Source organism: Triplophysa dalaica, chromosome 14 (assembly GCF_015846415.1).
Source record: "Triplophysa dalaica isolate WHDGS20190420 chromosome 14, ASM1584641v1, whole genome shotgun sequence".
Lineage (NCBI taxonomy): Eukaryota > Metazoa > Chordata > Actinopteri > Cypriniformes > Nemacheilidae > Triplophysa > Triplophysa dalaica.
This window is the reverse complement of record NC_079555.1, coordinates 8,367,430-8,382,656: the sequence shown is the minus strand read 5'-3', so window position 1 is coordinate 8,382,656 and position 15,227 is coordinate 8,367,430. Positions and strand designations below refer to the sequence as shown.

The 15,227-nt window shown below is 38.2% G+C and overlaps 1 protein-coding gene across 1 annotated transcript in view; it reads left to right on the top strand.

Annotated features, from left to right (window-relative positions):
• Positions 1 to 2,814: 2,814 nt before the first annotated feature.
• Positions 2,815 to 15,227, top strand: part of igf1ra (insulin-like growth factor 1a receptor) — an 82,255-nt gene continuing 69,842 nt past the window's right edge. The window contains exons 1-2 of the mRNA XM_056765536.1: positions 2,815 to 3,970; positions 12,145 to 12,708. Coding sequence (XP_056621514.1) covers positions 3,862 to 3,970; positions 12,145 to 12,708 — 673 coding nt within the window. The 5' untranslated portion in view covers positions 2,815 to 3,861. The remainder of the gene's footprint in view (positions 3,971 to 12,144; positions 12,709 to 15,227) is intronic.

Below are 15,227 nucleotides of genomic sequence, written 5' to 3'. Positions count from 1 at the left end.
ATACAAATAAATATGCGAAAATAAATATCTTATGCTGTACAGAAATTGTTGCCTTTAAAGGAACTACTTAAAGAAAGAACATCCATCAATAGATCAGTGCTGAAAATGCAGTGATCTTAAATATGGTTGATAATCTCTAGCTCAGGAATAACTGCTAATAGATAATTCCTGGTAAGCTTTTAAGTGGCAATACAACAATCCAGTTGACGAATCAAGATTCAGCCGTGGCCTCCCAATTTTTTTTGCTGCTATTATATTTCTGTCTTTCAGAGAAACTGTTTAGCAGGGTCAAAACTATGTATGTTAGGCTACAAACAAAAACAACACATTGACTTTATTTGTCGGGTATATTGCACCAATCACATTCTCTTATTTCTCCAACAATTTTTTTTACCCAAACGGTCCAGACACAAGCAATCTCTCATCTGTTATTTACAAAGAAAGAGGAAACAAATACTTCATCTACAATAGATATGTCTGGGCTCATGTTTTTTGATGACTTTGGGATTTACAACAACAATACCTCTTTTGAAACCAAGCGATGCTGTATGACAACAATTTATTGCACCCTTATGTTGAATTCTGCTTTTTGTCACATGTCTCTCGCCTGTAGCTACATTTTCAGCTTGATAATTTTCAGGAATGTTTTCAGTTCACCTACGCATAATTGTGGGACTCTCCCCTAAATTCCTTTACTGACAGAAGTTGAGCAAAATAAGAAACAAACACCATGTCATTGTTATTGTCGTAACACTTACTTTCACATAATTGAAAGGTAAAACGAAACCAATAGAAAGGTGGTCAGATAAACAAAATTGATAGCTTTTCATTATTTTGCTGTTGGTGGCCGCAGATGATAAAATTTTTCTCTAACTGACAGTTGCTTACAGAAGCATATAATGTTTGTTTGGCCAGGACAGGTGCAACTGGGGCATCAGCAGCCTTGTGTCTATATATTAAATAATAAAACATATAGGCTATAATTTTGTGGCAATATATCAAGTAATACATGTACATATACTGGAACCGAGTGTTTATATTTTTCAATATATGAAAAGGAGCAATTCTAGTTATTTTATTCAATATATCGTAATATATTAACAATTATCTATTTTTTCAAATACATATAAAAATATTTTGTATACTGTATTCAAAGTTAATATAAGACCCTGGATCGCAAAACCAGTCTTAAGTAGCATGGTAACTTTTTTAGTAAAAGCCAAAAATACATTGTATGGGTCAAAATTATCAATTTTTCTTTTATGCCAAAAATCATTAGGATATTAAGTAAAGATCATGTTCCATGAAGATATTTTGTAAATTTACCACCCTAAATACTTAAAAACATTACTTTTGTGAGTGGATGGCCTGCTAGAGCACCCCTGATGGACAACTTTAAAGGCTATTTTCTCAATGGTTAGATTTTTTAGCATCCTCAGATTCCAGTGTTATAAACATCTGTATCTCCGCCACATATTGTCCAATCGTTAACAACTCATACATCAATAGAAAGCTTAATTATTCAGCTTTGAGATGATGTAAAAATGTCAATTTCAAAAAATTGACCCATAAGACTGGTTTTGTTGTCCAAGGTCACATACATAGAAAATAAATTGCTGCATAAGGGAGGCTATTTATAACAACAGGTAACATAAATGTAGACATACTTTTTGTTTTTATGATTGAGGATCTGAGACATGAGAAATGGGGCCTTTTTAACATGTGGAGGCGCCAAACACAAAGCTGCCTGTTGGAACACACACGATCACACCAAAGCTCAAAGCAATATTTTGGTAGTTTGTATATGTCCATAAGTTTGATATAAGTTTAGTAATAATGTGGTTAGATTTTTTATTTGGTTTGAAATGAATATGTTTTTATCGTCATTTATCAACTAGTGATAAAATGTATTTAACTAAATATAGTTATATTTAATGTCTAATTATAAAACAAAATAACCAAAATTTATCTTTATTGCTGTTTGACGACTGTAATCGTCGATTGGCCGATCTGATAGGGTCATATTGACGAAACATTTAAATAGTGTACAGACCTGAATGGACACATCGTTATTAAAAAGAAAGTTTACATTTATTTTATTCCAAACAAGAAAGATATATTAGGCTAATGTTCAATAGAAATGACCCCAATGCAACGAATTGTGATTGTAAATCCGTTCCGTCACGATGAATGAAATTCTATTTCGGGGGTTCCTTTCAGCTTAAAGGTTCTATGTCGTTGGTAAAATATGTGCACTTTGAAAATTTGGTACTTGGTTTGTGTTTAAAATTGAGCATATTGTTGTCATTGAAGCTACAAATCAGATAAATATGAAAAACATTAACGACATATCTTTACATTTAAAAGCTCCAAAGACACAAACGACTTATGGAGATTCATGAGCTGTAATGAGTGTTAATGTTCATGTTGTCATGTCATAATCATAATATCAATGTTAGTTATCTTTTCATACATGAAATTCCCTATAAGCATATGTTGTGTTTATTGTAGGCTTACATAGCTGTGCATTTCGAAATATTTCATATATAATCTGTCGTTTTAAAAATACGCCAGAAATGTGTAATTAGTGTCATTTTTCTTGCGGTTGTTTATTTAGTTGACCACGTGGTCACGCCTGATTTTCAAACTTAGGATTCCCGCGTAAAAGGCAGCAGCAAAATTTGCACAATCCTAATAAATAACCCGTTTCTAATGCTCTTTAACTCGTTAAGTTTTTTAATATGACATATGTATTTAACGTTTCTTATGTAATTATAATCTACACGTATGTAGTCTATGGCCAAATATTAATAACAATTGCTTTCGTACTGAGCCAAGAAGGTACCCCTTGACGTTTGAGACCGAACACCTTGGGGCAGACGTGGTTGTTTAACATCGTGTATCGTAACGTGCCTGTCGGTCCACTGATCCATTCCACGTATTCTTATTTTCCATCGCTTCGTGTTCAGTGTGAGAGAAGCCGAGTCTTGTTTACAGCGGTGATTTTACGGAACGCGTACCGTCAGAAGAGTCTCGTCGTTGCGAAAGAGTCTAAACGCCGTTGTGGAGAAATACTAATCCAACAGCAGGATTACAAGTTATTTATTCGGGAACAGTTCTGCATTTTTTGTGCAGTAAAAGTAAATCGACGCTCAGGAGCCGCTCATTCTTGCAGCACGTAAATTTCTCTCTCTCCCTACCGCAAAACAGAGCGACGGCGCGTGAAGGCGGTAGGGGAGGGTGAGCGTGAGCCGGGGGTAGTTGCAGTTGGCGAAACCATTTTTGTCCTGGCGGATATTTTGGATCGAGCCCCGTCGCGAGGCTTTATTGAGGCGGGCTGCAATTTCATTCATAACGTTGCGTACGTTACCCGAGTCGTCGCGGTCTTTGAAGCTGACCTCAACGTTCCGCATTAACGTCACACCGATTTAATCTAAATGATCAGACTGGCTCGGCAACATTCGCAGAAGGTGTTTTATCATCGTAGGAAAACCCGCTAGTTTATCTGGTCGTGCTGCGCGTCCCTCTCGGGGTTTCAAGAAATGGAGGCTGAAGATGCAGATTATCGCTTGAGTGAAAACCGCGGTTCTGTCGATTTCATGTACACGATCGCATCATTGCATTATTGGCAAGAATAACAGAATGTTTGGATTGATCTTCGTGTTATAATTAAAGAAGGATTATATAATTGTTACCAGATATAGTTTATCTTATCCCTCACCGCCTCCCGTTATCTGTACGAGTAGAGGAACAATCTTCCCATCCAAAGCAGATTCTTGGGGACTTTTAGTCTGCTTAAAAGAAGAAGCGTCGCATTTTGCTGCGTTTTTGCGACACGGCCTGTTTATTTTGGGTATATTGATGAACATATTAGGAATGAGAGCTGGAACAGCGAGGGATGTTTGGACCTTATTTTGGGGTCCTGTGCTGTTTCTCTTCACAATCTGCCTGTGCTGTGCCCATGGAGAAGGTAAATGATGCCTCTTCTTGCAAAATGATTCACTGTTTTAACATTCTGTACACTTGCATTCCTTGCCTTAATACGTAGCTTTGTTTATATACACATGTGCGTTGACGTTACCTGAAGCATGATATCATGTGTGGATGAGTTTACCTGCATGCATTTCTTTAAACGTTTAAGCTTTTTGAACACAAGCCATGTAATGCACGACACTACAATTCATTTATGGATATTAACTAAAGTGAAATATATGAGTAATCCTTCAGACTCAGGGACGTCTGTGGGCCTATCAGTCGTGACATCGGATGTGCTGTAACGTTAAGTGTAGTGAGCTTTGAATTATTCATGATCTGGATCACGTTGATGTTTAGAAGTTACATGATCATGTTTGCCTCTTACGAGGTGTTGCAAAGTTTGTCTGGGCTATATTTAGTTCACCGAGACAGTGAGGTTGTTTTTAAACGTGAGTTATAGTAAGGTTTGGTTATGTCATACGTCTCGCGCATTGGAAAATGTGTTTTTAACGTGTGTAAAACTCTGGCTTTTGTGTAACCTTACATTTGTTGTATTTTAACGCTTGTAAAATTTGTCATGACAAAATGCCACTTGGCACGACAAGATACATCAGCCAGTGGCTGATATATAGTGAACTGAACACCTTGTACAACTACAGCATTGCTGTAGTGGTACTACAGTACTTTGAGCTTTTTTTTGTCAGGTATGTCTTTGCTGGTCATGAATTGACTTCATGATTTTCCTTACTAAACTGTAACTGTAGTTTCAAAAACACTATACACTCTTAAAAACATAGGTGCTTGAAAGGTTCTTCAAAGCGATACCATTGAAGACCAATTTTTGGTCCACAAGGAACCATTCAGTCAAAGGTATTTAAAGACACGTCTCTTTCTTACTCTTTTTTTGTAATCTGAACAGATATTAACACATTCTTGTGGAACCAAAAGTCTCTTCTATTGGATCGAATTGAATCGAAGAGCCTCTTGACGCACAAGCACCTTTTTTAAGAGTGTAGTTAGTTACTACTATTATTGGTACTGCAGTACTGTAAAGCCATTATAAATTAATAAAGGATACTTTTGAGGATCGTTTTGGTTATCGTAAATTCATGTAAAATGTTGCTTTCAGAATGTCATGTATGGAGTGTATTAGAAAGCTAAGGCTTCAGGATCATTGATCCATAATATTGTAGAATCAAATGTTTTGTTGGTTGAAAGACTGCGGTGTAAGTCTAGCTCATTCTAACAACCACGCGATAAGAGAACTTTGAAACGGGTACGGTCAGGACTGCAAAACTCAAATGAAACCGTACCGTGACATTTGCCGCCTTGATTTTGATAAAATGATGTGAAAAGAAAATGCTTCGCAGGCTTCGATTTGGCTAGAAGGTTTGAATATACTTGGATTTTTTTGTGCAAAACAAAAACGTAGTTGTATCATTTTTGGCACATTGTATTGTTCCCCTTCTATAACTAAAACCAAATCTCTGGTGATCTACATTAAGAAGGCGTTGATGAGTTATGCACCTTGCGCAGTAATCCAAGGATTCATCATTTTCACAGTTTGTTCCTTTACCCGCCACATAAAGCAAGAGAATGGGGAGTCGTAAGTGCAATGGCATCTGTGAGCTTCAGCACCCAATCTGTAATGTGGACAGGAACAGGCATGTGTGGGATTTTAGCTGGAACTGACTGTTCCTGGTGCACATCACAATGAGCCACTTACCATTATCTCTGTTGTTGTAAATATCATCGGATTCTGAACATCAGTCTGGTGACAACAGTCATATTTATGCCATTTTAGTCCTCCCACACTTTTAAAACATCCTGTTCATGCACATGCCTGTGTTTTTAATGGGTCCAGCAGCCTCATCAAATGCCCATAATTGTTATTGTGTAGGGGGTTGCATTGTGGCATAATGAAGGTGAACATAAACCCAAGAATGGCCCACATTTACATTCAAAAGGAGTTAGGATGCAATTCAAGGCCAGTGACCGTAGTGGCCAGTCCCACAACCAGGCCACTGTGAATGTCAGGGGGGTCTGTTTCTCAGCACCCTGCAGAGCCCAGGACCACTGGCCCTAAAGAGAGGGGTGTGGGGGGTAAACTTTCACTCCTGGACTCCATCGTTCCATTGTCCTGTGTGTGTGTCTCTCTTATAATATGTTGCAAAGACACTCCACTGACATACTGACCAAAAAGAGTACCAGTTTTATAAATTTCTACTTCCTACCAGTCGCTTGAAAGTTACTGAATTACACAGTATGAATAATATAAGAAAATTGTTGCAGAATGATTGTTCGTATTATGATGTTTGTTTATAAAAGATAAATTATCAAGGTTTATGAGATAAATGACATTGTTTAGAAGGTAGGAAGGCCTATGGAATATCATCTAAAAAATTATATTTCACCCAGCTCTGGCTATAATATCTGTAACATGGTTATAAAATATTCCATGCCAAATGTATGGCCATGCTCCAATGGGATGTCTTTCTATGTCCTGTTCGTTTTAATAATCTAGTAAAACTAATAAAATGTAATTTAGCCTCCTTTTAAGTTTGACCACAGTAAACTTTCCATGCCATTTCTTCCAAGTCTATGGCAAACAAGACTCCTTGGTTCACTGAGAGCAAGAGAGGGAGAAGAAACATGAGGTTTGAAAATAGAACATGTAAAAATACACAGGCGAGGGAAACAGACATGGTTTTGTCGATTTGAAGAGTAGGGAGTTTGTAAACTCTTTTATTGGTCTTAGCTGTTCACACGGGCGGCCTCTGGACAGCCTGGCTGCAGAACGCAACCTTATTCCTTCAGACTCTTGATACTAAAGAAAAATACAAAATTAATAAAAGCTTTTTGAACAACATTGTTTTCCTGAGCAGGATTAAAAACTATATCATTCAAAAACGCCCACTTCCTCATCCACAGACATTCAGCATTTAATGTTTAGCCTCATCTTCACAGTTTAGCCTCATCTTCACAGTTTAGAATCAAACTGCATCCATTGCCTCTGACAAAGTGGGAGAGAGTTGCGGCTGTCACCAAGGTGAAACATTCTGAAAGGAAGAAACAGTGGGCGGATTTTTTGGTTCTTGCTGTTTATTTCACAGCCCACCTTTGCCTACTTTGGTATGTGGAATTCGGTAGTCTGGTGTTGCTCATTCTTGTCGTGACTAAGGCTGCCCACACACAAGAGATTATGCTGTGTCAGAAAACAAAAATCTTTTTTCTTCGGCGAGGATTGAGGTGATGAAGAATAAAATCATCAGAAACAACATTTTATTGATATCTAGGTAACAATACAATCGTTTTTATTTTATCGAATTTGTGAGAAATGTTACATTTTTATTTTATATTGTATTATATGAATAATATATATAATATTATTGTTCCTGGCATCTTTCTGAAGAATTTGTTGTGTTTCACTTGCATGGAGATCTCCCTGAACCCCATGATGTGGGTTCACAACAATAGCTTCCAAATGCAAACACCACGTGTAGAATCAACTGCAGACCTTTAACATCCTTCATTTAGGAAGCAATCTTTAAGAAAAAGCCCAAACATGTGAATAAAACAGCTTTTGATTCAACTGTCCAATTACTTTTGGTCTCATGAAAAAGGGGGAGCTTCATATTAAAAAGCTGTAATTCCTAAAGCCTTCAACTAATCTGAAAGTGTACTCACTCTAAATAAAGCGCACTTTATGACAATATCCATTATAAAACTGTAACTAGGAAACATTTTGAGACTCTGCTAAAATAACCAAAAATGTGCTTCTGTTCAAGTATTTAACTGTAATATTTACTTTGATTAATAAAAAAAAACCTAACCCTTTGGTATCTTGATTTTTAACATTTTCTATAAGTTTTGGTTAAATAATCAAACTGAATATGTGCTGACCTGTAGCTGAAGTATATTTGTGTGAAATATAGATTTCTGGTTAAGAATATCAATACCGGATATAGTGTAGTTTTTCCCACTTTCCTATCCATCAAGCACTCTGTCAGACCTTCCCTTCATGCGTGCTTCCCTGAGGCTCTTTTCCTATGACTCGGGCTCAGTAGTGACCGACAGTTCAGTCTCTATTTTATTATTTTTGTCTTCATTTCTTTGTCTCGTCAGCTCATGTACTGGCTCTGCTGAGTCGTGCTTCACTCTCAGTGTGGAAGAGTCCATGCTTGCTCATCCGGTGCATCTCTGAGTCACTCCTGCTGCCCCTGAATTTGTGTCACTGCGGTAGTGTGTCTAAGTTTCAGTAAGCTGCTAGATGCGGTAAATGTTGCTTAATCAAATGTTTAGGTGGGCTGTCAGATCTTCTTTTGTTTTCTACAAATGAAATAAAGTCGGATAGGTTGATGTAGGGTGAATAAATGTTGACAGATTTTTTTATTTTTGGGTGAATGTTAGTTAACACCTGCAGAATTGTTCATTGTGTGTTAATAATAGTTCATTGTGCGCTAACTAATGTTAACAGACATTTTAAATATACACTGGTTAATGTTCAAATTAGCATGTACGATTCATTAATGCTGTATTTTTGTTTCATTAGTTGATGTTAACGACTGCAGATAACTAATGTTAACAAATTGTACCTTACTGTAAAGTGTTACCAAAACCATAAATGGCTTTATGTTAAATAGGTCATAAAACCCCAAACCAAACGATTCTGTTTACACCTTCAGGGGTCAGCCAATAAATACCTTATGTGTAGTTGTGTTTGTGTGTATTTATGTATAAGTAATTTAACAAGAAAAAAACACACTGTACAAAAAATCAGAGTCACACTGTAAAATAATTAAAGACACACAGGTTCAACCTCCAACCAGAGTTTTAAGCCTATGAAATAATTAGAACATTCTACAATTTCGACCTTATGAAAGATGTCACAAAGAGCCTATCCGCAATACGGGGCTGTATTTTTCCCTCTAATATTTGATCGCTATGTTTTGTAAACCTCTGCCTCAGCAACATACTGTGTGGTTCCATCTTTCAGACGGTTTTGCTGGTTGAGTACGGCAGGGGGCAGGTGGTGTTGTGTTACCGGTTGTGCTCTGACATATGAGCTTGTGCTTTTGAAGTGAGGGCCATTGAAGGGAAGTGTAGCACCAGACCACTGGTCAGATGACTTCTAGCATGTGGAGGATTAAACAGCAGTTGAGGTGGCAGGTGTGAGCGGGAGGAACTCGGTCATGCTCCCCTGTGCCCAGCCTCCACAGGAGTGGCTCAAAACCCTCATCTCAGGCGTTTCATGCAAATTTTTAATTTGGCCAAGAAAAGCTATATTGAATTATCTCAGTATTTTGTTGCATTGGCCTCGAAGTGCAAGTGATCAAGTCTTGATTTGAACAAAAAGGTTTCCACCAGAAAACAGCACAAGTGCTGGAAAACTGCTGTTTTCCGAGAAAGATTACTCAAAGCGGTTTCAGTAACCTCCGATAATCTCTTGAAGATATAAATCGCTCCCATAAGGGTCGTCATTTTCTGTAGGTCTAGATAAGTAGATTGGTGAAGATAGATAAGTGATTGGTGAAGGCCATGATTATGTAGGCTATATAGGGCTGGGTCTGGAGAAGGGCACCGGAAAAGCCCTGTTTTTCACGTTCGTCTCAGAGGTGAAGGGATTCCTGTTTGCGGCGAGTGAGAGGTTATCAAATGTAAACAGCAGGAGTTGGATTTCAGGTCCGTCTGTTTGTACAATGTTGTGAAAACCACAGTGAATGGAGGACTTTCCTGGGTTACTGTTTGCTTTGTTGCCAAACACTACAGTGGGATCTTTAACAAACATCAAGGCTGCATATTTTTACTGTTCTTGAACAGACAATTGGACAATTTTTGTTTAGCATTTTTGCAAGATAACAAAGTTGGGAGCTTTGCGCATATTTCTCTGCAACGATTGGCCAGATAATGTATGATTCATGATGATTTTAGCTCAAAGCAAATCCTCTTAGTCAAAAGTATTTGAGGGTTTTAACCCTTCTGATTTTTTTCCCTTTGTTTTGTATTACTTTTCATAATAAAATGTCAGTTGGTTTAAGGACATTTACATAATTCCACTTTTGACAAAATTTCGAACAATCAGTTTTGATCAAAGTGGTCCAAACAAGTTATAATGCCATAATTGATTTATAATGTGAGCTGTCTGGCATAATTTTGTGGGAAATTGTTGTTTTTCAATATCACCTGGGATGTAGTTTTAATTTTACAATGTAGGTTTCTTTAGCGGAACCGGTTGCACTTACTGGATGTGTTGGCTGAAAAATCTGACCTGTTGACATGAAAGAGTGGGGGCTAGATTCCTCTCTGACTGCCTGAGTTTATAGAAGAGCTGAATCTTCAAAAGAGGAATAGGAACTGGTTGAGCACTTTGGCCTTGGATCATTCAATGTGGAGGTCAACTGGTGGGCAAGTGTGTGGCAGCTGGCTGCACGCTTCATGTGTGGCAGTTTCTGGAGATGTGAGAGGATTCATTGTTTCTTTCAGTTATTTCAGCACGTATTGTGCATATTTCCTATTTGCGAGGCAATACGGGTTTTTGGTGTGTGTGTGTGACAGGGTCAGACAGCATTGTGACCTGTAGCTGTCAGATAACCCAGCTGTCTGAAAAAGATTTTTCTTGTCCGTGATTTATATTTGACGGTCATTTGGATTTCTATTTAGCATCAAAATTGTTCAGATTAAGCATTGTTTTCTAATTATGGACTCAATTGAAATATTAGCCAAATGGGTTTTTAATGTAACTGACTGAGCTTTTAGCTGTCAAGTGTTTTTACGCTGCTGTTTCTGGAATGAACCCACTCTTGTCATTTAGCTGACAGACATCGTCTCCCCGTCTCTCTTTCAGTCTCCTGCCAGACCGCCTGAATTTATTAATTGACCGAACCGGAATTTAAGACTAAAGTTTCTCTTTTATCAACAAACAAATTAGTCTTTGTGTTCAAGTCACTCCGGCTCTCCTCCCTCTCTCTGGATTGTGGAGGAGAAAAAATGCTGCAATGAAACAAAGGAGACCCTGGGCCACTTGCGATGATCCGGGAAAGCAAATACTGTTTTCTCGTGTGGCAGTCATTTCCGTTCTAAATTTGGATGAGCGTAATACACTGTCAGGGGCAAATAAAGACCATTCATCTCAATAAACTAAACATTCACTATTTTTGGCACAACAGTTGTGGAGTGACCATAGACGAGATTCATATTCATGAATCATTTTCTTCTGCAGGAAGGAAAAACATTTTCGCATCCGTTGGAAGAATTGCTGAAAGTTCACACGTTACTTAAAAGTTCAGTGTTCTGTGACACTGTGTGGGCTGTTTTTAACCCAGTTGTGAAAACTGATAATTTTGTTTTGGCAGCCATGCTTGAAAACATTGGTGAAGCCTTAGTTTGTGACTAACTGACCTATAGGTCTGTCATAACAGGCAAGACATTGTCAAGACATTTAGACGTTTACCGAGGGAGGTCACCATCCAACATTTGTGTTGATATCATGGTGTGAATAACACCTGTAGACTGGCTGTTATATGTAAATCTCCCTGATCCTTTATTATGTTTTTATCAGAGTCCCTTTTGTTAAGTTCATGCTTCTGTTTAACTACGTTATCTTATAAGACCTTTGCAATTTGGTTAATATAGTTTTTATAGCTCTGTGCCATCATGCATGTGTGGATCATATCAGTCAGGTCCAATATATCTGTTACAAATAGGTCACACTTTATTTTAAGGTCCAATTCTTGGCATTAATAAACCATTAACTATAACTTTTGCCTCAGTTAACTACTAATTTGTTGCTTATTAATAGTTAGTAAGGTAGTTGTTAGGTTTAGGTATATGGTAGGATTAGGGAAGTAGAATATGGTCATGTTGAAAATGTACTTTATGCTAAAAATAGGCATCTAGTTAATAGTGAGAATTGGTCCCTATACTAAAGTGTTACCAAAAAATAATAGTAATAGATAAATTAAATAAAGACACTATATGGTATTCAAATATATGGTATTATTGCAAGGTTTTCCCAATGCAATGAACATGGATAAAACTTAACTGAAATAAAAACAATATCTTAGATTGTTAGAAACTTTGGACTGAATTGTTCAATTGAAATGTATTATTTAATGTTATAGGTATAACCTTTATAAAACTAACTTGACTATTCTCTCTTTTCTTTCACAGTCTGTGGTCCTCACATTGATATTCGCAATGACATCAGTGAGTTTAAGAAGCTGGAGAACTGCACCGTGGTGGAGGGCTACCTGCAGATCCTTCTCATCGGAGACAAAAACAACAACCTCAACCAGGAGCACTTTCGCACCCTGTCCTTTCCCAAGCTGACCATGGTGACAGACTACCTTCTACTGTTCCGTGTCTCCGGCTTGGACAGCATCAGCATGCTCTTCCCCAACCTCACCGTCATCCGAGGACGCAACTTATTTTACAACTACGCCCTGGTCATCTTCGAAATGACAGGCCTGAAAGATATCGGCCTTCACAACCTGAGGAACATCACCAGAGGGGCCATCCGGATCGAAAAGAACCCGGAGCTTTGCTACTTGGATTCGGTGGACTGGTCGCTCATTATGGATGCAGAGTTTAACAACTACATTGCTGGGAACAAGCAATCCAAGGAGTGCGGTGATGTTTGTCCAGGTATAATGGAAGATCGGCCGCAATGCATCAGGACCAGCTTCAATGACAACTACAGCTACCGCTGCTGGACCTCGAATCACTGCCAGAATGGTAAGAACTGACTAAACGGTCAATATTTAAACAGTCAAATTTTTCAGCTAAGTCAGTTTTTATTGTTGACGCGTTTACTCCAGTTAGAATTAACGTCTATAAATTACATGGAATTTGAATGAATTGGGAAATAAATTGGGAAATTGAACAAGGATGAAATTGCAGCGTCTAGATGTTTGCGTTAGTTGGGAACTGGAGGAATGTCGCTCTGGCAGGGCCTTGTCAGGTAAATATTTGTTAAGTGTAATCTATGTTTTGTTGGGAGAGTTATGACTAGACCGTCTACCAATTAATTCAAAGCTTTGACATTAGCTGAGGATGGAAGGTCCTTTATTCGGACTCCCTTCATTGAAAAGAAAACAAGCCGTTCTGTGACCTGAGGTGATGTTCTTTTAGGAGCCGCACAAAGAAAACAGTGAAGAAAAGTACTGATCATTATTCAATGGGTGATCTTGAGAATGTTTGAGCAAAGTTGTCTGTATTGCACTGCTAAACTGGCTTTTCAACTGTCAGCTGTCTGAGCCTGATTGTTATGAATTTGTATTCATTTAACTGATAGACAGATTTTTGGAATGGTTTGGATTTTTTTACTAGACGGAAATTTGCCCGTTAATGGCAAATTTTAAAAATGTGAACCGGAGGGCTGGAAGGTATGTTGAAATGACCAAATTTTATCAAATGTGCGTGTATCAAATATATTTATCAAATACTCTTGCGGTATTAAAATATATGACTTCATTATCTTGAAAATTGTATTTCTTTCAAAAAATGAAAAATCTTTATTGTTGTACTTAATAATGTTTAAGGTTTAAATGGATTTTAAAAAATAATGAAAAATTAAACAAAAAAGAAATGTATTGAAAACGACGTTTAAATTATTTAACAAATAGAATATGTTTATAATGTAATTAAATAATAATTTATAGTCTACTAAAAGCTACTGTGTAAGACACTGTGATTTCAAGAAATGTCAGCAATTCTGCTAATATGTTTCTAGAATTTGTTAGAGTATTTTAACAATGGAAACAATATTGTGCAAATCAATTAATACAGTAGACAGTAATTCTGAATACCGGCACAACTCGATGTGCATTTTATTTAATGAATATTAATTTTTAATTAAAGTTTATGAACACATTTTAATACATCTTACAAGCATGTTCACGTTGCACATTGTATTTTGCATTGGCTAGCAAGTTGTTCTTCAAAACTGCACACCCTAGTAAACACCATATATGCTTTCATTATGAGCCTTCAAAAAACCCAGACAAAGTCGACCGTTAGTTTCAAATGGCTTCTCTTGTGTGGTCGGTTCAGAGCACTTCATTGTAATGTATTGATGTATTTATTGTTGGGAATGTTGGGTGTGGTTACCCCCTTCGGCCTCAAAGTGTTCTGATGTGGTCAGGTTTCTCTGTGCTACTTAGAAGGGCAAAGCCCGCTGTTTTAGATGGATTTTGTATCCCTTACATGTGACTGGGAATGCCTGGGAAAGTGGACGGTGGCTTATGAATGTTTGCTCCAAGGCTCTTCCTCTCCCAAGCACACAAGAATGGTGGGAAAGCAAAATGAAGCAGCACTCTCCCACCCCTGGCCTTCAGGAGACAAGCGGTACGTGCATGTCCCAGGCCCGGAGAGACAGTCACAGAACCGCCTGAAAACAAACAAAGGAAATCAACCCTCCTTAGAAACGCGTTCCGTTCCGGCTGGATTGTTTATTGTTGCTGTTATAGTTCTCTGAATCTAACAATAATGTAGAGGACATGTTTGGAACGGTATAGAGGTGACTCGCTGTGTCTGCCGCCGAGTATCCTGCCGGGAGATTTGATCCGTGGCAGCGAGTAACTTTCCAAGCGAGTGTCCTTTCTTCCAGTGACTCCCCTCTGTGTTGCTGATACAGTCTCTTCCCGGCAGTGCCGCCCACTTCGTGTCAGCACTTGCTCCCCTGCACACCTGTTCAGTATGGTAATGTAGTGTCTGAATGCTGTTTTTGCCTTTGCAGAGGTGGGGAAGGTGTGAGTCACCTGTATCCAAGGCTCAGACACCTGAACAAAGATGACGGCTGGTAGTCGGAGCAGAAAGGACTAAACTAATGGTCCAGCTGATTGATCTGTGTTTTCCCCTCAGAACTTACTGGAATGAACAGTGAACTGCCACCTGTCCAATTGTGTGCGCTTACCACACGCATCTTCAAAAAGAATGTGTTATTTGTCTATGAATATCACACCCGGGCATTTCCCTACGCTTTACGAGCCTGTCGACAGCCCGCCGTGTTTGTGACTCACGAACGTGGGTGAGAAAGATGGCACCTGATGAGAGGTATTGGTGAGGATAGACAGCCGGAGACTTGTTTTCTCATGTTGAGTCTGATGCTCAGTCAAGGTCATTTGAAATGCACTTACAGTAGACATGAAAGGAAAAATTGACCCTGTTTCACTTTCCTGTTTTTGTGGTGTACAATCGGTACACCTTAGTCAAAAAAGGTTTGTCTTTGTGATCTTTCGTCGAAATGGATTTAG